A 26,313-nucleotide genomic window follows, 5' to 3' on the forward strand; every position below is an offset into this window, starting at 1 on the left:
TCGGTCGAAAACTGAACTAGTCAAATTACATTTAGATTTTCCTTCATTAACAAAATTGTATTTTGCTGTATGTGTTTTTATAAATTTATGACGACCAATTATGGTGGATTGAAACGGATGCACATCCAGTGTTATTAGAATTCGGCATCCTCCAGATATTTTACAAAAACACCTCTCAAAGAAACAAGGCATATCAAACGTATTTCTGAATTAGTCAAGGGCCAATTGTCAGGCCAATTCTGAGAGGGAGCTCAAATTTGATTATGGGATGCGAGGTTGGGGGCATTGCCTCAGAAAAGACCACCTGAGACTGGCCGTTGCTGCTAGTGACCATTATATGCAGGGGGGCTGAGATCTGAGGATGGGGAGGCTTAATATAATTATGCTGATTCATTCTCCATCAACATTTTGTCACCCATCTGTACCCGTCGTTGTAAATCCTTAAGGGGCCTGATTCTAGTAAGGACACAAACGTACTGTGGGATCATCCCTGTTGGGGGTCCTCCTCAAAAGAATAGGCTGAAGTTGTCAAAGAGCACACACTGACTCCATATGTTAATTGTGGCGCCTTTCTAACAGTAAACTGAGGAGAGATTTTTGCATTTACAAAGCAAATGGTAACTGCTTGAAATTCAGATGGTAATTGGGTTTATTTTCGTTTAGCAATACTATATCTGTATGCACTGAGGGATTTAAATGTTACCAAATGGTTTCCTGTAAACAGTGCATCCCGGCTGAATTGTTGTTAAAAAAGGTTACATTTCCATGAAATGGTGCCGCTAGCGGAGACTGACATTTACACTATTGTTTCAGTATGTATAGTGGATTAAGAAACAATGCTTGACCCACATCCTTGCGAGTCACTTTGATGACCCATGAATAAACGTGACACTGCAAATGGCACCAAATCGTGCTTCATGTGCTGGCAAAGTAAGTCAGAGAGAATTCTCCAGTTTTAATACAAATTCAACTGTATTGACATCTGTGGCATGTCGTTGTTTTCTGCTAAATGACGAAATGTAAAATGTAATGGACAAACTTACAAGGAAAATCTATGAAGCGAGTATTCTGTGTGGTAAGTGACAGGAGCCACATATGTTGTCGATGAAGCCTAAATTGTGTTTATTCAGGGTCATGCCATTAAATGTAAATTTGTAATGTAAATGTTCATGTACTAAATTTATATAAAACAGTAGGGCTTCATGATATTGAAGAAAAGTGCAACATGCAATAACTTCCTTAACAAAGCGTTATATTCATGTTTTTAAGTGTTAATGTTACGAACTAATGCGTTTTACATTCTTTCTGATTTCTGATCATCTTCCATGTAGATGCTTACATTTTAACTTTAGATGTTTTTGAAATATAAGTGTTATTGCCAACATAACAATATGCACATGTGCAATATTTCGATAATGTTTATATATCGTCTAGCCCTAGAAAGCATCGTTCTTTCCTAACATGGTTGCATGAGAACCAATATTATATCATTGGTTGATATTCTTTTAACCCACCTAAATGACCTTACACCAGCCATACATTTTGACTACAAAAACAAGATAATTTTATTTTTAAACATAATTCTATTCTTTCTTGTCATGCAAACAGGGTCAACCGTGATTGTTTTGTCTTTAAAAGTAGGAAGGAAACGGCTTGAGCAGAACAAAAACATAGCACAAGTTTCCCCACGACTAGTTTTACTGTTGTAACTCCACCCTGTCACCACCGCTAACTCCACCAATAAAGGCAAACTAGGGGCCTGTAGCAGCAGGTTTTTGGTTTTGGTCTCCATGGCGACCACAATAGGGTCTAGTCAAGGTATTTCCTGCTTCGCATGTGTCTAACAGGCTCTTAATCCACACAGGAACAGGGCCCAGAGAGAGATCAACTTACCCTACCGAAACATTGCAGGAAAAGGTTTGATGAGCTAGTTTAGTCTTATTTAGCCCCAAAGACTTCATTGCTCAGTTTTATTACCTCTTTACTCCATCTCTTTTGTCTTTAAGGTCATTATCATAAAAAAAATAGGATCCCATGAAAGCAACACAACCCCTTTGTGTACAGCCAGAATAAAACATCAGCCTGAGAGACCTAAAACCTTAAACCAGTTCAGGGAAGTTGAACAGGGGACTAACATCTACATCTGTATCTGTATCTCTGGTCCGTGTAAACCGAGAGCCCATGCAGGTACTAACTTTCGACCCCGAAATCATCACGGTCCGACTTGAGTTTTTGCCTGTATGAGCAGTACAGAGGTCATCACAACTGGCGAGCAATTCAGACATATCCCAGACACACAAAAGATCATACATTTGTGACAATTTCGTCTTGGCACCTAGCATCGAGCAAAACGGATCCCAAAAACTTTTCGCGGCTGTCACTAGAGAGGTTGTTTACTGTGAGGTATCAAGCGAGAATATTCCACAATAATCGCACTGGGAGGAAACTATACAGCTGCCTGATGATTTATGGTCATTAATCGACATGTTTTCCTACCAGGATATTAAGTACTGGCATGCGACCAAGCCATAAGTCACTTCAAAGAACGAAACGATGCATAACGCAACGCAAGCTGAAGACAAGCTCCGGCGTGTGAGCCATCCAGTCCAGATGTTGCCATGCAAACTACAGCGTTACCTGACAACAATGGCTAAAAAGACAGTAGAAAACACATTTGGGCATAAGGCTTACAATTTATATAAAAAGTGCTGTTAAACAAAATATAAATTCATCAAAGTATCAATTTGATAGTTCAAGAATTTGATACCCAAAAATGTCGTCATCATTAATTCACCCTTAGATTGTTCCAAACATATGAATTTCTTTGTTCTTCTAAACGCAAAGGAAGAAATTTGGAGGAATGTCAGTAGCCAAACATTCACTCGCATAGTATTTGTTTTCCTTACTGTGGCAGTAAATGGGGATGAGATCTGTTTGGATTCTGACATTCTTCCAAATATTTTTCTTTCATGTTCAGCAAAATTAAGATATTTCTACAGATTTGGAACAACCTGAGGGTGAGTAAACAATGACAGAATTTTCATTTTTTGGGTGAACCATCCGTTTATATAAATATAAAGTACAAAAACTGTAAAAAGATGAGCCGTTTGCTTCTCCAGGAATCCCAAACCTGTTAATCCTCCAGATTCCATAACCAGATTAAGTTGGATTACAGTCAGTATTTTTGGAAAAGCAACCCAGCTGGAACAGTCATCGTATTCATTTTTCCTGCTTCATGCTAATAGGAAAAGATGATTGATGTCTCTGCAAATCAAGTTAAATAGACTAAGTCATGGAAGGGAATTTTCCATTTTTTGCAATTGACAAAATGAGAGGTGAGTAAGGCCCAGGCGGTGCTCAGGAGGGGAAAAGCGGCCTTTTGGAGAGAGAGTGGACACAAGAGGAAGCAATACAGAGAAGAATGACCACAGGGATTTCCTCTTGCTGAAGAGGAGAGAAATAAAGAGCACAAGCCAACCAAAAATCCCACGTAATTTAGCAATAGTTATTTAACTATCTTTATCTTTTATGTAGAAATGCATGGATAGTAAATGTCTTCATGATATGGTTTATTCAGAGTGACATCTGCCAATTGTGAAGATTAAATGAATGTTTCTTACCTTTCTGAGAGTTATTAATATTAAACATCAAACTTGTGATGCATCTTAACATTTTATACACACAGACCAGTAATTTATTGCATTTTCCTGTCCTCTTTTGATTGACAGGATATATCAGCCCTGATCTTCGGCTGGTTTTAAACTATCGGCCAATAGCATGAAAAAATGCTTTTATCAACCGATGGCCGATATATCGGTTCATCCCTACATACTAGACACCTGTAAATTATTCTTATACGGGCACACTGCCACAAATTATCCACCCAAAAAAAGTGCATTACGATCAAAAATCTCATTTTGTCAACAAATCTGATGACTGTGACTAATACTTCATTATTTTATAACACGATTACTTTATGCGATTACTTAAAGTGTTGTCTCACTTTAACACTGGACAAGAATATAATAAATCAGCGAAATAAGTAAACAATTCTCTTTTGACCTCCTCTGTCATATGCTAGCGATGTGAAATACAGCTCACGTCAGGACTTGGATGCTAATGGCATGTGTTCACAATGGCCACGGTTGTACAAACATAATCATTGCTTGCCTACACATGAATGTGCCCATGTAAACATGCACATGGTCTGCAAGAGGACAAGAATGAGATCAGTGTGAATCGCAGCCATTGTTTCCTCAAAGCATTTCTTCATCTCCATTTACAGAGTGAGCGTGACTGTTAGTGAGAAAGAGAATAATGTAGTGGAAGAAACTACACGTTTATATACACACCAAAGGACGTTGCACTTCTGTGTAAACTGTATATCGGTGTGACTGGCTAATTCAATTTCCGATTTCAATGCATTATCTAAACTGTTTGCCTATCTATTGTACTGTGTTTGATCTAGCTCCATGTACACTATCACTTCATCTGTCCGTCTATTTTATAAAGGTAAGATTCTGTGTCTGTGTACATGACCTGTGTCGTGACCCGCATATGGTAATGTTTGTCTAGAATAGACATGTAATGTGGACTTCTCTCTCTGCCTTTCGCACATACGCGAGATGAATAACATTGACTTTAACACCCGAGCACATGTGTAGTGTTATGACTTAACCTAGTACTAAACTGACTTGTTTGCATATTTAACTCCTGTTGACCGGAAGTGACCAAAGGGAAACATACAAATATTAGCCAGAGAAAAGTGTAGGAAAATTACCCTCTATAACCTAAAAGAAGGATATTATATTCATACACCAACTATTTATAAAAGATTTTGCATGTCTGCTTGTGGCAGAAAGAAGAAACAAACAAACTTGCATTAAAAATCAATTATCTAGCATAATTATCTACCGAAACTAAATAATAGGGACGTTATCTTCCTCTAAAACATTCATCTTCAACAGGTGGTCTGAAGAGGATTCACCAATAATTGTTTTTTTTAATCGAACAATTTCTTGTTACATACGGAATACAAAACATTATATCATCAAATGTAATCTTTAAAATAATAGTATAATAAGAATAGCTACTATGTGCTGTCACATGCAGTCATATGGATGTTCAATACGATGTGATCTTATTAAAGACTATATGCGCTAGAGCCAACTAAACTCGCTTAAAACTAGGGATGCACCAATTTTTGTCTATTGCATAATACTTTAAAATGCAAAACTAGTTTTTTTTTTCTGCCTTACAATAGATTTTCTTGAACATGAATTGGATCCATTTGACATTTTAAGAGAGGCACATGTTAAGATAAAAATATAATAAGACAACATGTTCTTCTAAGGAGATTTTTGCTATCCAATATTTGATTTAATATATAAATTGGTTGGCGGCGTGGGTTTCTTTCTTTCTTTCTTTCTGAAAATTTATTTCGCCTTGCTGTGGGCGTGCTTTTCCAGGAGATTTTACCAATAAAAGCAAAAGGATCCTTGTAACGAAACTGGGATCCAGACATATAAAAAACTTTCCGAAGCAAGTTGGAGTGCTGGGGAGTGTATCAAAAACTGAAATACTGTGTCTTTTAGAACATTAACTCAAAACTTAACTCATGAACATTTATTAATAAATAAATTTTGATCAGACACAAACGTTGGATTATTAACGATTACACTGCATATGAATTATAGTGTCCAAAGACTTTTCTTAACAGAAACGTTTCTCACCCTCGAACACTCGTGACGTCGTGTCATGTAAAAGAATAGCAATGGTTTGACTGGTAGCCGCCAGGCTACTGAGGTTCTATCATGGTCTACACGAACCCCTGCTGAACTTCCACCGAATGACACAGTAATGCAGAATTCCCGACTTTTACTTTAATATTCAATTGCAAAAGTACATTCTCGTCCCTCTCCTACCTGAAAAGTAAACACCAGAAAAATGTTGACGACCACTGCTCCATTTTTGGTGATCCAATATATACACACTACTTCAGGAAGTCCTGTTGTTTGCACAGGCTGTATTCCCACCTGGGGCAAAAAACAAGTGTAACCAAATACTGAAGTTTCAGTCACTCATCCACAGCTGAAACTATCATTTACACCACAGGAGGCCCAGGGGGACAGATAGAGATGAGCTCTGTCCTGACAGGAGGAAAAAAGACAGAGGAAACACGTAGATGGTCTCGGCACGTCTGGCCATTTGGCTGTCAAGAATGAAGTGGCTAAAAGCTAATCCATCACATTCAGGGCTGGTCTTCCTGTCTAGGTTACAGTCTTATCAAAAAACTTCAGGATAGCGTTCTCAAGTAGTGAAAAACCAACACTGTAAAAATAAATAACTTAAATTTTGCAGAAAAGTACTGCAAATTTACGGGAAAACTATTTCTTATATATCCTTATATCCTATAACTTTCAAGAAAAAAATATAATTTTAAGGTTACTTTCTGTCAATCCATCTGACGGAAAATTCCAATTTTTTAAGGAATTTGTTTTAACAGGGAACATTTAAACCAAAATAGTTAGAAGTCTTGGGGTATTGACTCTATATTATGACAAATTATGGGGCGATAGATCCCAAATTGAAATCCAAGATCAGCCCTGCATTGTTACAACCAAGAGGCGATAAAGATGTGAAACGTTTTAATTTAGTCCCATTATTACGACCCAAGTCTGGTCCTTAATCTTTCGCTACACTGTTCTGACTTACATATTGTACTTCATATTGCATTCGCTCCTACGTTTCACCAACTTCCTGGGCAAAGTTTTCATCAAGAGTATTTATGCTTTACCAACCTACCAACATCCACCAGAAAACTTGTTGCATTTTCCCAGAAACATGATCTCCACTGTGGACTAGCACCACAGGGCGGAGTACTTTCTGTCTCGTCTTTTAAAAGCAGTCATTTATAGCATCTCCGGTAGTCAACTCTTCCCTTGATAACAAATACCTTCTCATTACAAAAGGAAGAGAGAGAGAACAGAGGTATTTTTGCTTAGCTGGAGGCTACAGACGGCAGCTATTTCACACCTCCAGCTCTAGGGTAAATTCAAACCAACTTGGTTTATTTAAAGACTTCACAGTTGGTCAATGAAGAAAAGAACACTCATGTCATAATGGTTGAAACTGTAGCGCAAGTCTTTGTCTCCCCAGCTCACTTTATTTCTCAAATCTGAAGAGGACTAAGCTACTGAAGCACGTTTGGGCCTGTGAGAGACACCGGCACTCGCTCGGCTGGAATGCTGCCAAGAAGACGAATATTTCAGGGTTTCATTTCAGCTGCCGTGTTTTCCTTCCGTTTCTCGCCTTTACTCTCCATCTATGCAAGTACTTGGGTTTTTACATACAGCGGTGGATATGGACGGTGTCAACTTCGGCTTACCACAGAGAATAATTTTCCTCCTACATTTCTCTTATGGCTGTTTGACACATTAGAGAAATAATATGACCTAAAGTATGCGAATAAGCTAAATATTTGTGCATTTTTAGCTGAAAGATGCTACAACAAAAGTGCTACAGAAAAGACTTACCAGGGGTGTCATCTGGGGTGGCAGGTCTGGCCTGAGTTAGGAGAACTGAGATCAGCAGCAGCATAGTCTTCATCTTCATCATCATCATTACAAAGGATCCTCTACATCTGGAGTCTCCACCCAGCCCAGCACTCCATAAACCCAACTAGGACATCGGTACTGTATGCAGGACAGACAAAACAACAAGACATGAGAAAACAATGCATATTTCAATTAGTTATGAAACATTACACAACATAAAACGGATTTCCCGATGCCGCTATTAGTAGGCTATATTTTTGTCCAATATCAAGTATCACCATATGATTACATCACCATTTGTAAAATCAAAGAAAGTTTTATAAGATATTTCCATTTAACCACATCGGAAAAGCATTCCAGATAATGATTTTTGTAAATACATAGGACACTCAGAAAAAGCCCTGTAATGCTTAAGAAACACAGATCAGAGCTTCTTTGAAATAGTCTGATAAAACTCCTCTGCCTCCTACTTCCAACATAACCATGAAGCTACATGGTTCAAAAATGTTGCTGTATAAGGCTAATGGTGGAACAGCACGTCCTTTAAGAATTCAAGGATTCTCACTACAGTTTATTTACTACAACTAACAGAAAAACTTGGTGTCTTTCTGAGTGGAAATCAGTTGAATGACTTGGAACAATTTGAAGCTGAACTTCTTGACTTAAGTTACAAAATGCAATGATGAATAAAATAAATGTATACAGCAGGCCCTTGAAGAACCTAATTTTTCATAGTGGAATGACTTTGTGTCTGGGTCACTCCATCAGTTTGCTCTCCCAAACACATGGTTAAATACACAGAGACACAGAAACACAAACAAACGTACGAAAAAAAGTCCAAACGTTCACAGATATCTTTCAACTCTGTGCTGGTTTAGACCCCAGCGTGACCCCGACACACCATTTGTCTTAATAGCTATCGGAACTCCTCCTTCAAACATCATTTCCACATTTCAGCGCATACTCCAAAACGAGTGAATTGGTCTAAAGAGAGGAAGTTTTTAAGCTCTCTGTTAGTCTCCGTCATGCGTTTATTTTTTTATGTTAGTGTTTATGTGCCAGACAGTGATGTAATGTGATGACCATCGAACTGATGGCCCAATACAGCACACAAATTCTAAATCGCACTAATGCATTTATCTTCTTAATGAAAGAACACACTCTTCAAATTATTTTAGAAACTTAGTAAAAAAATGAATAACAAAAAGTATTATCACAGCGAAACACAAGAATTTCTTATGACCGATGCAACAGATTGATCGGTTTTGGCTTAAAAAACTTCTATATTCTGGACTTTTTAAGAGAGAAAAAGGCAAGGTTAACAGACGAGAGGGAGAGGCAGAATGAAGAGAAATAGATCCATTCAAGTGGAAAGTAAAGTTAGTACCCTAATTAATGGACCCTGCCATGTTTTTTCCCTCTGTCTGATCTTTGAAGGGGAACGCCGCTATAGTGTAGAGCAGGCCCAGCTCATTACCGCTGCCTACTACTGGAGCGTAACATTCCAGAGGAGCGGCATTGGTTTGTGTCGGAGACGGGACGCCTGACCTCACTCATTTCAGCTTTGGTGGGAGCTGGAGCCAGAGCTACAGTCCGTCAACCCGCCAAACCATGCGTCCCTAAACTGCAACTCCATGGGGAGGCCATTAGGACCACAGGCTGGTGAACTTTACCAACAAACATCTTTCCTGTAGCCTCCTTATCTTTTAAATCTAAAATTTCTTAAGAGTAACTTAAAAATTACATTTCATGCAGTGTGTAGTGTTGCGGTGTGTGAATGCGAGCAGTCTACAGAGGTGTAAAGCCGAAAGTGAACGAATAACAAAGTTATTGGCTTGGGAAAAAGTTGTTCTAATTTCAGTTCTGTGTCAGATTTACGTCACTTGGTGTTATGCACGCCTACGCGGCACAGCGCTGTTGTTTGCTCAAAAAAGTTAGACGAAGGCAAAAGTTTATTGTTGCAACTCTCAGACATTTGGGTAATAGCAACTTTCCTTTTGAAACCACTGGGCGATAGTTTGCCGTTCCTGCACAACCCTGTCAGCTCAGTAAATTAGAAGGCAAAGAATTCCTCTTCACTCCAAACTTTCAACAGCATACTTCCACCGGAAAAACACCCACAGCAAACACTGGAACAGACGATTTCACTGTCAAATATTCACCACTACACCACTGCGAAAGCCCAAAAGGTTGCGTCTCTAAGCCACAGAGGGTCAAACCGCTTATGGAGTACATCAAGCCAGTAAACCCAAATACACCCGTATTTCACTTTGACTAGAACTGTTAGAGAGTATAAAAAGCATATTGACTTTCATTAATACAACTTCATTAAAGTGTCTAAGTCAACTTTCAGTGTCTACAGAAATACTGTGAAAGTAAACCTTCACTGAACCACAGACCTGTTCAGAGCGGGTAAACGTACAAATGCTGGTCAGACAGCCGCTATAATGATTTCCTCTCTATTATTTAAGTAATGACGGACTACACAGCTGTATTTTTACAAGGTCCGTTACAGTTCTTCAGTATTTGAATGCCTGAAAATAACTCCACTGACAGAAACTCGAGGGGCTGTAAACCGACAGATACATTAAAAACTGCCACGTGACACAATATCACTAAGCATAAGTTCTTAGTAGTGCAGGGTATCGATTCTGATTTCTGATTTGATGCAATGATTATAGATTTAATACAAATCCTATGGATATTTCTAAAAAAGATCAGTAAATAACACATTACAATGGTGAATTCAAAAATGAAATGAAGAGCCACAAACCTGTATATTAAACTTTGAACACACTTGGGTATATTGAAACAGAACAGGTGATTTTACATTTAAAATAAAGAAAAGGCACATATAGTGGATAGTAGTAGCAATTAGGGCTGCACGATATGAGGAAAAGCTGTGATGTGCGAAAACATTGTTTAATATTGCGATGACGATATGACTTGCGATAAATATTCAATTGTGAATGTTAGCTATACCGTTCCCATGTCTTAGTGCTTTAATAGGTTCTTTGAGAACCTAAACATTGAATAGCCTATTCCCTCTGAATAAAGTATACTACAGTATTTTTATGTAGACAAAAATATTACTTCGGGATGCACCAGGGCTCCAGACAAAACAAAATCAATTAAGGAGCCATAGGCTACTATGGAGAAAAAAAACAGGCGCCAAAACGTTTTTTAAGAGCCACATTACATGACTTGAAACTACTTTTAGTTATCCTGTTGTATGTACATCTTCCCTCATGGGTTTTGCTCACATAAAGTTTGTTGTTTTTCCTCATAAACGAGTACATACGGAATCTGCAGATTTTTCATGCACTCAAATTTGGGGAAATTCTGTGGAATAGTATCAAATGTGTTTACATTTGTCCACAAAAATGTTTATGTTTTAAAATTGCAGTTTTCTTATTTGACTCAAAACATATTTTTAAGAAACGTGCAGCATTTGAGAAATCATAAAAATGCAGTTGATCATTTCTAATTCGTCTCAACTCATTTTGTAAAAATAAATCTTGAATAAAAAAATGGTATCATGAGATGAGTATTGCGAATTTAGTGAAATCTCTAGAATGCAAAAACATTTTTTAAATTAACCATGATATGGTAAAACATTTATGTTCAGGCTTCGTCACAAATTTCAAAAAAAGATTCATATCTAATTGCATAAATTCTCACATTTCAGTGCTGTCTAACAAAATGTCTGGGTCTTTTGCTAGCCTGCGTCTCTCCATTCGGACACGGATCTGCTCCCCCTTCAACGCCCCTATCGCAAGTGAAAAGGTGCAAACTGTCCGCGAATGTCTTTACATCAAATGACAATGGGCACTCAACATCAGGAAGAGTTTCTGGTAGCTGAACAGGATGAAGTTTGTGTTATCGTACGTAACGTTGATGTAAAGTATACATTAAGCCTTTTTCACGCATTGTAAACAAGCTTAATACATTATTACTGCCTGTTTAAAGTTTAGTTTAGCTATAAAACACCCCACAGCTGCTGTTTTGGTTTTAATTTAAGGTTTGTACTGTTTACGGGACAGCAACCTGAGTCAGGTACTTGCTGATTTGAACTACTGAACTGCATATAATAAATCCGGTGATGATGTTCTCTGTCTCATTTTATTCTTTATGTCTGTCTGGTTTGGTCCTGCATTATATCGATAAACAAACGTTAGCAAAGGCAGCGCGTTGTGCTGGAAAGACATCCACCAAACCCTCCCGTCAGACTCAAGCTCTCTTTTTCAGAACATTTCTAAAAATGTCTACTGTTGTCTGTTCTCGCTAGTGCTTTTGACATTATCAAAATATTCGAATAATGTAAAATATATAATAAAGACGTTTTCCTCGTGGATGCATTGGATCATTGCCTAATGAGTGATGAGGAGGGAAAGAAAGTGACTGTGTGTGATGGGTGCAGAAAAACATCAGTAACAGAACAAAAGCTCTGGAAGCTGCTACGGTTGTGCTGGAAACAGTTCTGTATTCATTTCTGTAAAAATTATATTAATTTGCTGCCAAAATAAGTACTGAAATAACGTCTTCCAGCTGGACAGTCTTTTAAAGCACCCGAAATGCATCCAGGATGTAATGTGTCACTCATCATTTTGATGATGTTTTTTTTATGAATTAGCCCTCAGCCACAGGGGCCTTCCAAGCTTAAACTAGTCTAGTTATGTTGTTTTCCCTTTTAAGATAAACAAATGCAAGAACAAACACGCCTTTGACAGAGAATATTGGAAAGAGGCACTCTGGCAAAGAGAATATGACAAACACCAGGCATGGGGAAAATTAGGTAAGGACAACTGTAATTTAACTTGAAAGCCAAGGCAAGGGCAAACAAATTCTTATAGGTTCAAAAAACCTTTATAAAGTTACCCAATATCTCAAGAATGTTTCAAATGTTAAATCGGTTTTCTCCAGAAGCCACGAATAAGAATCTACAGGAGACTTTCGACAAAGTAGCTAAAGCTCAGTTTATACTTGTGTCTTGGACCTATGTGTCGGTTTTAATTTATACTTCTGCATCGTTGTTCGCGTCGACAGCCAATGACCACTAGGCGTTCTGTCCATGCATGTGTTGCCTGTGTAACCAAGACAAGAGCCGAAGAAGAAGCAGCGCGTCAGAAGCAAACAGTCAATTTTGTTGCAGCTTGAGATGTTAAATACAGAAGAACAAATCATTTACATTTAGTCATTTATCAGACGCTTTTAACCAAAGCGACTTAAAAAGAGTTCGATCAGCAATAAGCGATATGTCATAAAAGAGCAATAGCACGATAGGTGCTAATACAAAGTTACAAGTTTCAACAAAGGCTAGACCACTACCTGTTGAGAGAAGAGGGCTAGTGTACTTTTGTGTACGTTTACTTCGGAAACGTGTTTGAACCCCTCCTTCAGATTAAAAATCTGTAATACCATTATGTTTAATCAAACGCATTTCCGAATGAATAAATGATTTGTTCTTCTGTGTTTAACATCTCAAGCTGCGACAAAAGTGACTGTTTACTTGACTCTATCGCTGCTAGTGCTTATCAAACGAGCTGCTTCTTCTTCGGCTCTTGTCTTGGTTACACAAGCAACACGCGCGCGGGCACCTACGCCTAGCGGTCGCTGCCTGTCGACATGGACAACGACGCAGAAGTGTAAATGAAACCCTACGGCGTAGGTCCGAAGTAAAAATTGGGCTTTGAGTTGACGTCGTTGCGTTTTCGGAGAGGTGCGTGTCAGGCTACGCGGCTCGCTTCGGCGCGAGTATAAACTGAGTTTAAGCCATAGCAACCTGTACGTTTCCCTCGCGCTTACTGCCTGTTTGTAAAAGATTCGCGAGAACGCGCAGGTCAGTACAGGAACGCGCAGCTCAAGTAACATTTATTGATATTCCAGTCTTTCGTCATTTTTATAGACCAGTCTCATCTAAAGGGATCACATTTAAACAAACTGCTCGACAAAAACACTCTGAAATCATTTCAAGAAGCAACAGAATGAGTATTCTTGTGGTTCAGAGAGATTCCTGACTGAAGAATAAACATGTGAATAATTACACGTTATAAACATTGTGCTAGGTAGCGACTCGGACCAAATAAGAAAAAACAACACCACTTCTGGAAACGTCCAAGTTAACCCACTTAATGCAAACGGTTAAACCCCTTTAGCGTTGATAAAAAACGATATTAATAACCAATTTACAATAAATAAATACAGCAAGTAAACGTCTTTATAACGTGAATGTAAGAACGGGAGACGTCCCATTCACAGACGTTACTCACCTTGTCCTTTCTAAAGAAAATCCTTTCTTTGAATGTAAATGTAAAGTTCGTAAAAACACTTCTAGATGCTCATAGGACGAAACTCCACATTCCTGCTCCGTCGTGATATAACTTTAGTCTCTGTTGGTTTCCATTAAACAGATGTTTTCCGACTCCGCCGTTTGAAACCAGTGAAAATACTCAACGGAGGCGCGTGCAACTCCTGAAGATCGCGCGAAGACTTCGCCCAGGTACAGTTTCGTTTAAGGTTTACTTGGAGGACCTACAAACACACCTCGGACCCGTTTCGCTGATTCTTCTTCTCAAAACCCCAGCCGTGCGGTTTTTGTTTGCGTCCACGCGAAGAGATGGAAGGGGGAAAGTTTTACACCGAGCGCTCCTTCGGTCGACAATCCGTTCCAAGTCACAAACTAAGACGAAACGGCCGTTCGCTCGCGCAGCAGGTCTTCGTGAAGTTGGACTAGTTTCTCAAAATGAACTTTTTTTCATGTGCTCGTCTGTAGATCGTCTGCCTCTCCCCGGCACTTCAGAGGATACTGCGAGATTCCGAACTCATGGATGTGATCTCACACATACCCTGACATCACTGAGCATAAAGACCTGACTGACCCCCCTCCATCAGTAACACCTCAGTGATGCTAAACAGCTCGCCCGGTGCACTCTGGGATTGTAGTTTCTTTGACGCTGAACGATTCTGGTCGCCATAATAATATTTCATTCACATTTTAATACATATTGTGTCAGTGAGATATTGAATGCAAAGTGTGGCAAATATTATGTTGATGGTTTGCCAAATATTCACATTCTGTCATCATGTATTCACATTCGTCATTCCGAACCTGTGACAAAAAAACACAAAAAATGGGAAATATCTCATGGTTGTGTGTCAATACAGTTGAAGTCAATTGCAATGTTGTTTCCTTACCAAAGTTCCTAAAAAGATCTTTTTGATTTAACATTTGTCTCACATTTTTAGAAAAGAACTGTTTAATTCTGTAATTCCTCTGGCCAATATATTGCTGAATAAGATATCATTTTTAGACTTTATAATGTATTTTTTAATTTAAATTTATTGTTTATAAAACAATTAAATATTACAATAGCATTCTAAGCATTTCAAATCATAACAACAATTCCCTTCAAAATTCGCCCCGATTTACTTTCCATAGGAATAAAAATGACTATGGAAAGTGAATGGGGGCAAATTTTAAGTGAACTTCACCATTCAATAGACTAAATAAAAATAATACTATTTTAGATGCTGTTCGGTATATAGGATGAGTGATTAGGTCATCTGTAGATAAAGGTGTTCCGCTCATTCTTTTTGTGTGTGTCAACAATGTCCACACACCCCTGACACGGCTTGTGTTTGCTTAGTAAAGAGGACAACAGCAAAGTTAAGAGCCGCACGTTTACTATCTTAGCAGCGGGAAACACTTCGGTCGAGCTTCAGATAGCATCTCCTATTTAATACGCCTACCATTCATTCAAGGGAACTATAGCACGCATTTGTTGACCCCAGAGGTTCTGCATAAAGACACATTTATCATATTAAAGATAACTTTGAAATAAACCGTTCTGAGAAACAAGCAAGTTTCTTTTGAAATTCGATTCGAGCAGTGTTTGTTTGTCCGCTTTGTGTTCGGAGTTGTGAGGTTTCCCCGCAAGGCTCGAGGTGACGATTTTCTCTCCACTAAAACCTTTATTGACCCAATTTGCTCTCCAAACAACAGCAAAGTCCGTGAGAGTGACAGCAGACCCCTCTGCGATGTGTAATAAGCCCCTTGTGTTCCAAAAGCCCCCCGGGATTAAATGTTTCTTTTCTGTTTTCCTTCCTTTTGACACAATGTTTTATTAAAACATCAGTTATCTTAACAGCATTGTTGTTTTCCCAGTGACAGAGGAATGACTCTAAACCTCTATTGCCCATTTAACCATCACATGCTCTTGCTATCCCATCTTCGCTTACTTGAGACCAGAGGATGGTGAGACCAAAACATACCTTCTCTGAAACAAGGAAATGCTCTCTGGAGCTTTAACAATGGAATAAATTTAACTAATTGTCTGTTAGTGCACCCCCTCTTATTCTTCAGGCAAGCAAGCAGGCAGCTGAATCTGAAAGGGTCCCATTGACCTACTAAAGGGGGCTTATCACCAAATACAGCAATGAATGGAGGTGCCAATGAGGTGTGAACCGGCCTCGGTGAGACTAATGAGGGGTAGAGTGCAGGGAAAAGAGGGGGAAGTGCGCAGGCAGACATCCACGGAGAGAACATGTGGTCACAAACATCGAAAACTACAATAGCAGAACAGCAAGTACAGATATCTTCAATAGTGTTCAGTAAAGATTGATCTGGGATCTTTTGACTGGAGCCACTCACAACATCTAAGCAATTATGCCTATGATCCCCACCAACGATGTCACGAGTATTGCAGACGTGCACAGTTTCAAATGATTTGCTTTTTAACTTTGGTGCGCACAAAGTATATTCGTATTGTAATCCATATGCGCTCATTGTCTTGTCACAGCTGTCATATATTTCAAAAACCCCCATATGTGACTTTGATGGTCAGTGAGCAGATTGCAGCTTCATCTTTGATAACCACGAGCGCTCAGCATTTGCCTGGTAAGTGACACTGGCGTTTCTTCAATTGAATCTGCAAATCATCTCGACTGTCAGTTATATCCTTTCTCTGAAGTAAAACAGAGCACTCTTTATTCACAGCTCAAAGAGCGTTCTGCTGCCTCACAGTCCAAGATTTGTTTTTCACCAAGACGTTGATTTCTTAAGACAGTGATGGAATTCTTTTGGGTCATCGTTAATATCTGTAAGAACCTTCACAGCTTTTATTGATCACAGCAGCAGACAATCGAGTTAAAAGCAAAAGCTTGTCTATTCTCACCTCGCAGCTTTCCCTCGTGAAAATTACTGACACCTTTTAATCACAGAGTTGAATAAAGTCGGTGAAATTTAGCAAACTACTTCAATTTGATGTGTCAGTCTGGCGTGTTGAAAATGAGCGAGCCAAACTGTGGGTGCTGTATAACACCTATAAACATTATGTGTTTTCAATATAGAAACGGTTGACATAGGGCGGGGTCCCAGACATGGTTTAAGCCTTGTTCCAGACTAACTTAAATGTTAGAGTTGTCTTGATCGAAAACAACTTGCACTGACGTGTTAAAATATATCAGTGTGATTGTTTAAGTGTCAAGATGCACTACAGTAATGTTTTTTTGTGAAGTATGTTTTGAATTATCCTGTTTTAACTAAGGCCTAGTCCGGATTCCTGATTTAAGACAACCCCGTCCGGGAAACTGCCCCTAAAATGTGCAAAATTACATTTCTTTTCCTTATTATTAAAGTTGTTTTTCCTGGACATCACAAATGGAGAATCTCTTGCTTCTCGGATGAGTTTCAAAAAGACCAAACCACGTTTCAGATTTCTTTATACAGCGCTATATTTTTACTGTATGTTGCAAATTCTGTCATTTCAATTTCTGTGACACAATACAGCTTTCTTCAAAGCAGTTTGAATCTGAAAAGATACGAGAAATGAAATAAACACTCTTAAAATACTGGGTGGTTTTAACTTCGATTCGATATGGACAAACCCAACCGTTTGTTTAGATAAATGATATAGTGAAAACTCTTTATAAGTTAGTTCATTCATTTTAGGTTATTAGTGCGTGTAACTTTTATACTCTTATAGAAAAATGTGTAACAAACTTATTTTGGCAGAGGAAGTTCTACTGTAACTCAACTGAGAGCACATAGCGGCCATAATGGCGAGTTAAATCGTTCCCCCACATATTTTAAAAGTCTATAGCTTGAAGGTAGAACAGTCACTGGCACAAAGGGTGTTCTGGATGCACTGCCATATAAGGATGCTATGCTATGCTGTTAATTGTGCGTTGAAATGCAGTCGCTAGATACTTTTACATTTACATTAAGTCATTTAGCAGACGCTTTTATACAATAATTCAGCGATATGTCATAAAAGAGCAATAGCACGATAGGTGCTAACACAAAGTTTCTAGTTTCAACAAAAGCCAGACCACTACCTGTTGATAAGAGAGAGGGTTAGTTTACTTTCTTTTTTTTTCATCTGTCTGTCAAGTATTCAAGTATTTTGTGGGGTTGCTGGCTTGCGGCCCCTGCTCAATGTAAATCTATAGGTTTTTTTGCTGGTTTTGTCCTCTCGGTAAGTTGGATCATGTAGAAAAATAATAGCTTTTTCAACAAGGCGCATATATAGTGTTAGATATAAAAAAAATGAGTTGCCTGAGCAAACAACACTAATTTATGGCAATTCATATAGTGTGACCAGCTGCAGATCATTCTTACACCCAGCACGAAGCATTTCAAAAGGCCCACAGACATTCTTCAGAACCCCGGAACGTCCTCACCATCCGACATGTATTTGACCCTATGGATGCATGTGGAACACATATGCAGTTTGGTTCTTCATCATCCCAGTCACACTGAACGTGAGGTCCACGTGTGTAATATACAAGCAACATCTAAAGTTGCAATGCAAGTGAACTGAATCATAAAAGTATGTTGAGTTTGCAGTATATTCCTGATTGCTGAGTTTTATTTACATTTATGCTATTGGCAGACACTTTTATCTGAAGTGACTTACATTGCATTGTACAATACTGTACGTTCGTTTCTGACTATGTGCAATCCCCTGAGATTGAACCCATGGCCTTGGCGCCTTGTACACAAGGAGCTGTCAATGCATAACATCTCTGTTCCAGAATCTAGTAACCTGCATACTATCTCTAGTCTTCTTCATAGACTTAAGAGGCAGCGTCCAGGCTGAAATGACCTTCAAGAGTGGTCGATTTGGAATGCTTTACGTGGGAATCAACACTGTGCACACGGTGCTCCTGATGTGAAACACATGGGAGACTCAAGTCACCATTGAGCTTAGTTATGACACCACAGAACAAATGGTAGTACTTGACAAAGTGGATAACACGAGCCATACAGTACAACCTAGAAATGTCTTTGCCTCGAATGATCAGGGCCGTTACCAGAATTCATGGTGCTTGGGCCAATATTGAAATGGCGAACCCCAGCCCCCCACACAGAGATAACACGTTTAGTGGGCTTGTCACAAGGGCTCTTGTCACACCCCCGCTCCAACCAGAGCCAGTATAAATACAATGCATTTTCTACCTTCTGAAACATTCTTTGGTGACCATAATGACTTGAAACTTGGTTCAGAACGGGGATCGAGCTTGGAAAAAAGGGCACACAACTATGTAGGTGAACAGACAGCTGGGAACTAGGGATCTTTCAAGAGCGACCGCACACACACGCACGCAAGTCACAAGCCGCCATAAAGAGGCAATAAAAATGAAGGCTTTGTGTCATAATGTATAAACTCCGCTCCGACGTTTAATCATTGAGTGTTTCTTGGAACCTCAGAATATGCGGCCAGCATATTATTCTGGAAACGTAATGTAATACCAACAGCACTTACCCGTTCATACAATCTCGGTCAAATGACAGTCGCAATTTTTGCATAGGACAAATAAGACAGACGTCTTTGTCTTTTCAGTAACAAACACCTGGCACTAAACACCTATACAACTATTTCCCTTTATAACACAGGCTGTTGACTTCTGCTTTGCTTCACAAAGACACGCATCCTCCGAGCACGTATGCCTCCGCCCTCCTTTTTCAGCATAAGGAAATTCTGCAGGCACCAGTTAAGACAGAAACCCTCTCATCCGTGGAGAGGAAAAAAAGAGAAAAAAACACACAGTGTCACAAGCCGGAGCTAAGAGGAGAAAAACTCCTCTCTGAACAATAGAACCGCGGAATTGTGTTTGCATACCGATTTTCATACTCTGCTTTTAGTCCCTAACTGCTCCTGCGGCGTCTCATACCTTTTTTCTGAGCAATTAAGAACGAGTTTTGCTAAGAAGGTTTTGGATATGACTATTATAAGGGTTGGATCATGTAGACACGGGTGGAGTTGTTAGGATTTGGATGAGGTAAAGCAATGCAGGCACCACCTCCAATTGTGATAAAAGCTCATGCACCTGTCAACGTGCCATTGTGCCCTCAGTCAGCCTTTCTGGGTCTTTCCGGCGAGTTCCTCCTTTGTTTGGGATAGATTGAGCAGCTCAGTGAGTGAGTGTGTGTTGGGGGAATTGGGGTGTTTACTTGGAGACAGATTTATCTCCTGAAGTGAGCTAAATCTGACACATCCTTCCCAGGGACATCCTCCTCTGAAATCGGACCCTTAAATTAAACAACAATGGTTTTTTTTGTTAAAATATATAGAAAATAAAATTCACAACATTTTCATACGCTCCATTGTGGGGATCAAATGGCTTGATAAGGATAGTAAAACCTAACATCCACATAAATAAATATATGCTATACCATTAGGTCAGTATAACAACAATAAAACATTCTAGCAAGTCCCCACAAAGATACCAAAACAAACGCGCGTGTGAATGTGTTTCTTTCATAAACATGGTGAAACATGCAAAGTTTAAGTGGTCCTCACTAAATCGAAATGCCTTTACACTGCCCAAACAGTAAAAAATAAATGTTATTAAAGTTGACATTATTTGAGGTTCTACCAATGTCTGGGGGGGACAAGGGGGGAAATCCCCCCAAGGTTTTCCTTGGAAAATTAAATACTTCATTTTTTAAATAATGATCTTCTACTTTAACACAGAAAAATACACAAATTATGCACGCAATTATATTAATAGATAAATTATCGCCCAATCAGAATATCTGATTTCTCCCCAGTTCGGCCAGTCTTGCACTGGGCCTTGGTTCTAACATTTGCATTTATGGTAGGTCCTCTCTTCTATACAGTAGAGGTTCTATGTGAAAGAAGAAGAGGAAGAAAGAAACTAAATAAATGAAAAGGTCAGAAAATGTATTGATCACAGATTACAGCCTTTCAAACGAAGGTTTTTTTTCCCGATCAGACACGAATTCCTTCGAATAACACAAGTGTGATCTCATGCAGGCTCAGACAGGATCTTAAACATCACACATTAATGTACAGGGTGTGGGCTCCTCTATGCAATTTCACCACGAAGAAAATGACAGGGGAGGCTTTTACAGTATTTCCCCCGGCAGATTATTTTTAAAACAGGGAGGATGACAAAAATGGGACGCATTGGATGTTTTTCTGTGTGAGCACATAGTTGGCTGTAACCCAGCTATAGTAAATTTTGGTATTATAGTCGGCAACATGTGAGGTTTTGTTGAATAGGCTTTAATGCGTTGAGGCATGCCTAGAGATAAGATCAATAAAGTGCGATGCCTGGTTGATTTCAACAATAAAGGGTAAATTCACTAGACATTTCTGACACTTTTGAATGCAGTATTTCAGTGTAAGACCCTCTTATTCCCACTAACCACAAGCAGTGCAGTTTAAATAGGTGTGCTGACTTAGTCTTGTGAACAATTAAATAAGATTTTGTAAGTATTTTCAGCACACAAATTTAGTTTTTCAGTCATTTTTACAGCATTTTACAGTAAGTACTGCTAATATAAAAACTTTCTAAAAGAAAATGGCACACAGACTTATTTAATTAGAAAAACACAGACTTACGTATAACAGTCAGATTGATTTCGCTGATGGTACAGCTAATGTACTTGTATTTTTTTATAATACCATATATCCTATAAAAGACCTTTTTGTACCTGTTCACGATATTTGTCTTCCAAAATCTGTACAGCCCAGTACAAATGTGTGCACAGCAAAATCGTCAGTGTTAACAAAGGTCAAATTAACTCTCACAGTGTATATTTAATCCACACTTTGAGTGTGGATAATATATACACTGTTAGGGTTAATTTGACATTTTTAATAGCCTATATGTATTTTAAACTACTAACCATATTTCTATCAAATTAAGAAAATAGTTTCTAATTGAATTTATTCGCAGGAAAGGAAGACTGGAGAATCAAGTCAAAATAACAGAAAAGATGCACTGTATTTTGTAGACCTTAAATACTGCAAAGAAAACAAGATTATATTCACTTTGAAACAACACAACATAAATATATGTACAAATACTAAATAAATGATTTTGATCACAGTTTCATGTGTCTTGTCATGCCGTCAGTCTTTAACATTGCTGTTGGATGACTGTATGTCACTCCTGAGGGTTGCTTTTGTTGAAATTCAACAGACACTGGACTGGAATGGTCTAGAAATGCTGCTTAAAGGAAAATTTTGAGTATAAAGAGATAAAGTGACACAATTTATAGTTTTCATCTAGAGGGCTGTTCACTCATTCTTCACGGAGTAATTCAAAACATTTTGTGATGCTTTCGAGCATATTACATTAAAATAATCAATAACAACAAACTCACTGTCCTGATCCGAAAAATCTTCCTGCTGAGCTGAGATTTGAACACATCAACACCAAAAAATGAAAACTGTGCCCATGGGGTTTCCCAGTGTATAACTGTGCTCTCCAAGCGATGATGTTATCTCCTCTGGCAGGGCTACATATTCCTGCGCCGTGATAAGATCCTCATCTCGTGACCTGAATTGAGCCCGGAGATGCTGATGTTCAGCACATACCAATGTGCCAAAACGATGGCCTATAAATTAGATTTATTTCCAACTTTGCTCAGCGTAAATTCCTGTCCAGCGTTGCAGCTGCTATCGCAGACTGTGCAGCTCTCAGCTGAGTTTGTTAAACAACATCGCAGCCAAAACATTTCCAAACCAATATCCATAGTTTAGGAGTAAACTGGTCTCATCACGAAAGGTTTATTTGTAAAATGTGGCAATGGTTACAAAAGCAATGTCAGACAATTTGGTATTTTTCCATGTGCAGTTATATGTGCAAATCTAAAAAATGAATGATATAGAAGTTGGACAATAAGACTAAAAAGCCTATGCAACTATTTGAAAAGCTATATTGCATTTGTAAATGTTTTTAACAAATATTTTAATAAAAAACATGTTATATGCATGTATGCATGCAATACTTTGTATAGAGAGAACCAAGCAAGAGAGAACGTCAGTTGAGGTTTTAAATTGAGATGTGGCACAAATGCACAAATATGCATTCTATAAAAACCAAATCGACTGCATTGTGTGTGTGTGTGTGTGTTTTGGGAAAGGTTAAGTATTCTTTTACAAGACTTGTTTAACTCTTGTAGTGCGACGGTATCTTTGGAATTCATTTGACCAATAAAGTTCTGATTGTTAAAGCAGCTGCTGATGTCACTATAGTTCAAGACAGGTTGTTTTCTCTGTTAAATACCTCTATTCTACTCTCTCTTTCTGCTGTCATTCTCTTCTGCTTCCTGACATCTGAACAAACAAGATGGGCCTGGGTGTGAACATACACACGCTCAAGTTTAGCAATGTGCAAATTGTTACCGGCTGCTTTTTGTTAACAAACAATCCAAACTGAAAAAACAGGGCGTGGAATATCAATAAAGCATACTGCCTTTAAATATGCCAATGTTACAACTTGTTAATCATGCTCGTTCACACGAGACTCATTTGAGCCCTTCGGTTTAATGAAACGACTGGAAGTATCTGGAAAAGGAAAATCAATGTTGTGATGAACTAACTTTCAAGGTTGTGGCAGGAACGCAACTTTGTAAAACAAAAAAAGAAGGCGAAATAGGACTATTGGGATGCTTTTTTCCGTTTGAACTTTTCGCCTCCTCTTGCTCTATTAGAAGTGAGACGGGCGTCTTTTGTCTAGTTAACAGGGAAGTCTGCAGTCTATGAATGTATGTCATTCAGATAAATATCTGACGTGTTGGAACAGGCCCACCGCTACACTGCGCTATATTCTGTAAATGACCGCCCGGCTATTCTACGTTCAGCTCAGATAACTTTGAAATATTGAAGGTAAACATGTGTTTAATTTACAACTCATGGTTGGCCTATTTTGAATTTCAGAAGTTGGCTCATGTTGACCTGCAGAGTTATTATTGTCAAACTCAAACATCGTGTCTAAACCGGACGCAACAGGAGTTCGGACAAAATGTAAAATTATAATGGCTCTAATGTTTTTCTAATGTCTTTCGTTGCCTCGCGCCGACCGCGTCCGGTGTAGACACGGTGTTAATTTACACAAATAACTACTTGCAATGTCTAAACTCGCATTATGCATCATTCAAAGATGTCTAAGTATTATAAATATGAAACCATATTTGGAAATACAAAAAGTCTAGGACAAGCAAATCTAAAAAATGTATGTGGATAATGTAAACAACACAAACTGTAATTTATGCTGGGTTGTTTTAATCCATTGTTGGGTCAAATATAAAAGTTCTCTGGGTTCATTTAACCCAACAGTTGGGTTTGTCCATCTTTGACCCAATGATGAGTTGAAGTACCCCGACGGTTTTTAAGAATTGTGGATGTTTTGCTAAAACTGGATTACAATTGAGAACGTACAGCATAGCAGACACACAACAATGTCAGAACATAAGTCTTGACCCTGAGTTAACAAAAGGTTTTGCATTATATCCTAATAGCACTTCACACAGCCCCACCCTTTGACCATTTAACAGACCGCCTCCCCTAGACCTGACCTTGACCCTCCCCTCTCTCTAACACCGCCTGGCACCTCCCACCCTGCAAACAACGACAATCAACAGAATGACAAGATGCTTTAAATCAAAGACGGGAATATTCAATTACCTCTCTCTTTCTCTACCTCTCCCTCCATCACACTGCAGCCCGTTTTCTGTTGCTTGCGATGCTGCCCCCATAGATTAGATTACCGCCCACTGCCACTCCCCCACTTTCCTCCAGCGAAGATCCACAGAGGCTATTAGGTAATTTGGGACCTGTCTACCTCTATAGATGTGTTGTGTTGTCTGGAGATGCGGAGTTCTTTGAAGTGGTGGGACACGCTACAGCCACTTACCTGATTAAACCTTGTACCTGAAACCAGATGCACTTTTTCTGAGAATACAGGGAGAGAGGAGGAAAATAAGCACAAGCAATATAAATGAAGATGTGCGCAATTGTTGTTTAGTGGCGTTTGCTTAGGCACCCAATACACTTCAATTGAATTCATTAGTTTGTTAGCGAGAATCTATCACTTCAATTGGCCGTGTCATGGAGACATCGAAAATACTTAACGTTGGGGATATTTCAGGAGTCAGGAAACACCGACTTATTTGGCATTGCACATGTCCTGTTCATTGCATGGGTTCGAAAAATGTCTTTCTTCCAAACACCCATAAATCTTGGAGTTGATTTCAAAACCACCCTAAACAAAACCAACAACCACACTCACGTCTGAAAGTGGCAACAGAACCGAGGATGTGGATTTTGGGGAACTTTCATACTTTCCAAATGCACTTTACTCACTCCAGAAAAGGTCAAGATTATTGCCTTTGCTGTGTTTTCGTTTCTATCCCTGGCTTACTGAAAAAACATAAAAAAGAAAGGAATTTACTGGCATCGGTTCATGTTGCTTAAAATATACGTTTAGTTTGCGTCTCACTCCTAAAGCGGAAGAACAGATTTTGATTGAGCTCGACATGCAATCTGTTAAAAGGACCGCAAGCGAGATCTTGAGGGAAGAAGAAATCATGGGTTGTTTGGCCCTCTGAGTTTGCATATTCCAACGAGGCATAAAAAAGCCAACACACGTCTTGCCACGATCCTGTCTGTGTTTTCCCCGGTAGTTTGGACTTTTAGTTTGTTTCTTTTGAGTTACGTTTCATTTTTGTAGTCATTTGTAGATATTTTGTTGGCTCTCAGGTCTGTCTTGTTTGCCCTCTTAAGTTTGTGCCCAGTGTTTCCTTCATCTAGTGTCGATTGTTGTTCATGTTATGATTCTGTCTGTCTTGTGTATGTTTGTATGTTTTGTGATGACCTCATGGATTACATAAAACACCAAAACTCTCTCTCTCTTCCCTTGCTGCACCATAACACATCAATTGAATGAACTGAATGACATTAGCACAGGTTTTAAAACAGGTTTATAGCACCATGTACACAATAACGTTTGAATAACATTGAAATAACGTAGGCTACATGTAGCGTTTTCATTGCGAAAACATCTAGCGAAAATGAACAATTCATTAATTCTCCTATGCTTTATTAAAAGTAATGGAACACAAATGTGTATGCGATCTATATCCAGAGATTACACAGCTGAAGTGAAAACATGCTTTAAACTAAATTAAAATACTACCATACTACAAAGAACCCCCACTCTTCTGGTTAGACCCTTCAAACTTCACGTAAAACCGATATCAGTTCCAGGCTTCGCAAAAGACTATTAACCACATCAAAGTCTGAGATATTCCTTTATTCTCACACCACGCACACAACCTCACGCATCACAATGTTCGGCAGCCCTTCTAATTCTCTTCTTATTGCTCCTAAAGGTCGTTTTTTCCTTCTCTCTCTATTTTTATGAGAAGCTCTTTGGCAAACCCGAGGCAGTGGAAAGCCTCTTAGAGTGATTGTTTGAATTCTCACAGAATCAAGTATTC

At 38.8% G+C, this 26,313-nt stretch overlaps 1 protein-coding gene across 2 annotated transcripts in view; it reads right to left on the minus strand.

The window, feature by feature from the left end:
* fgfr1a (fibroblast growth factor receptor 1a) overlaps positions 1–14,512 on the minus strand; it is a 37,143-nt gene extending 22,631 nt beyond the window's left edge. The window contains exons 1-2 of one of the 2 annotated variants that reach the window (XM_079466848.1): positions 13,826–14,512; positions 7,536–7,694 (exon numbers count right to left, since the gene is read on the minus strand). In XM_079466848.1, coding sequence (XP_079322974.1) covers positions 7,536–7,623 — 88 coding nt within the window. In that variant the 5' untranslated portion in view covers positions 7,624–7,694; positions 13,826–14,512. The remainder of the gene's footprint in view (positions 1–7,535; positions 7,695–13,825) is intronic. The other variant, XM_079466847.1, reaches the window with a different exon arrangement.
* Positions 14,513–26,313: the final 11,801 nt, after the last annotated feature.

This window comes from Barbatula barbatula, assembly GCF_947034865.1.
Source record: "Barbatula barbatula genome assembly, chromosome: 11".
NCBI lineage: Eukaryota > Metazoa > Chordata > Actinopteri > Cypriniformes > Nemacheilidae > Barbatula > Barbatula barbatula.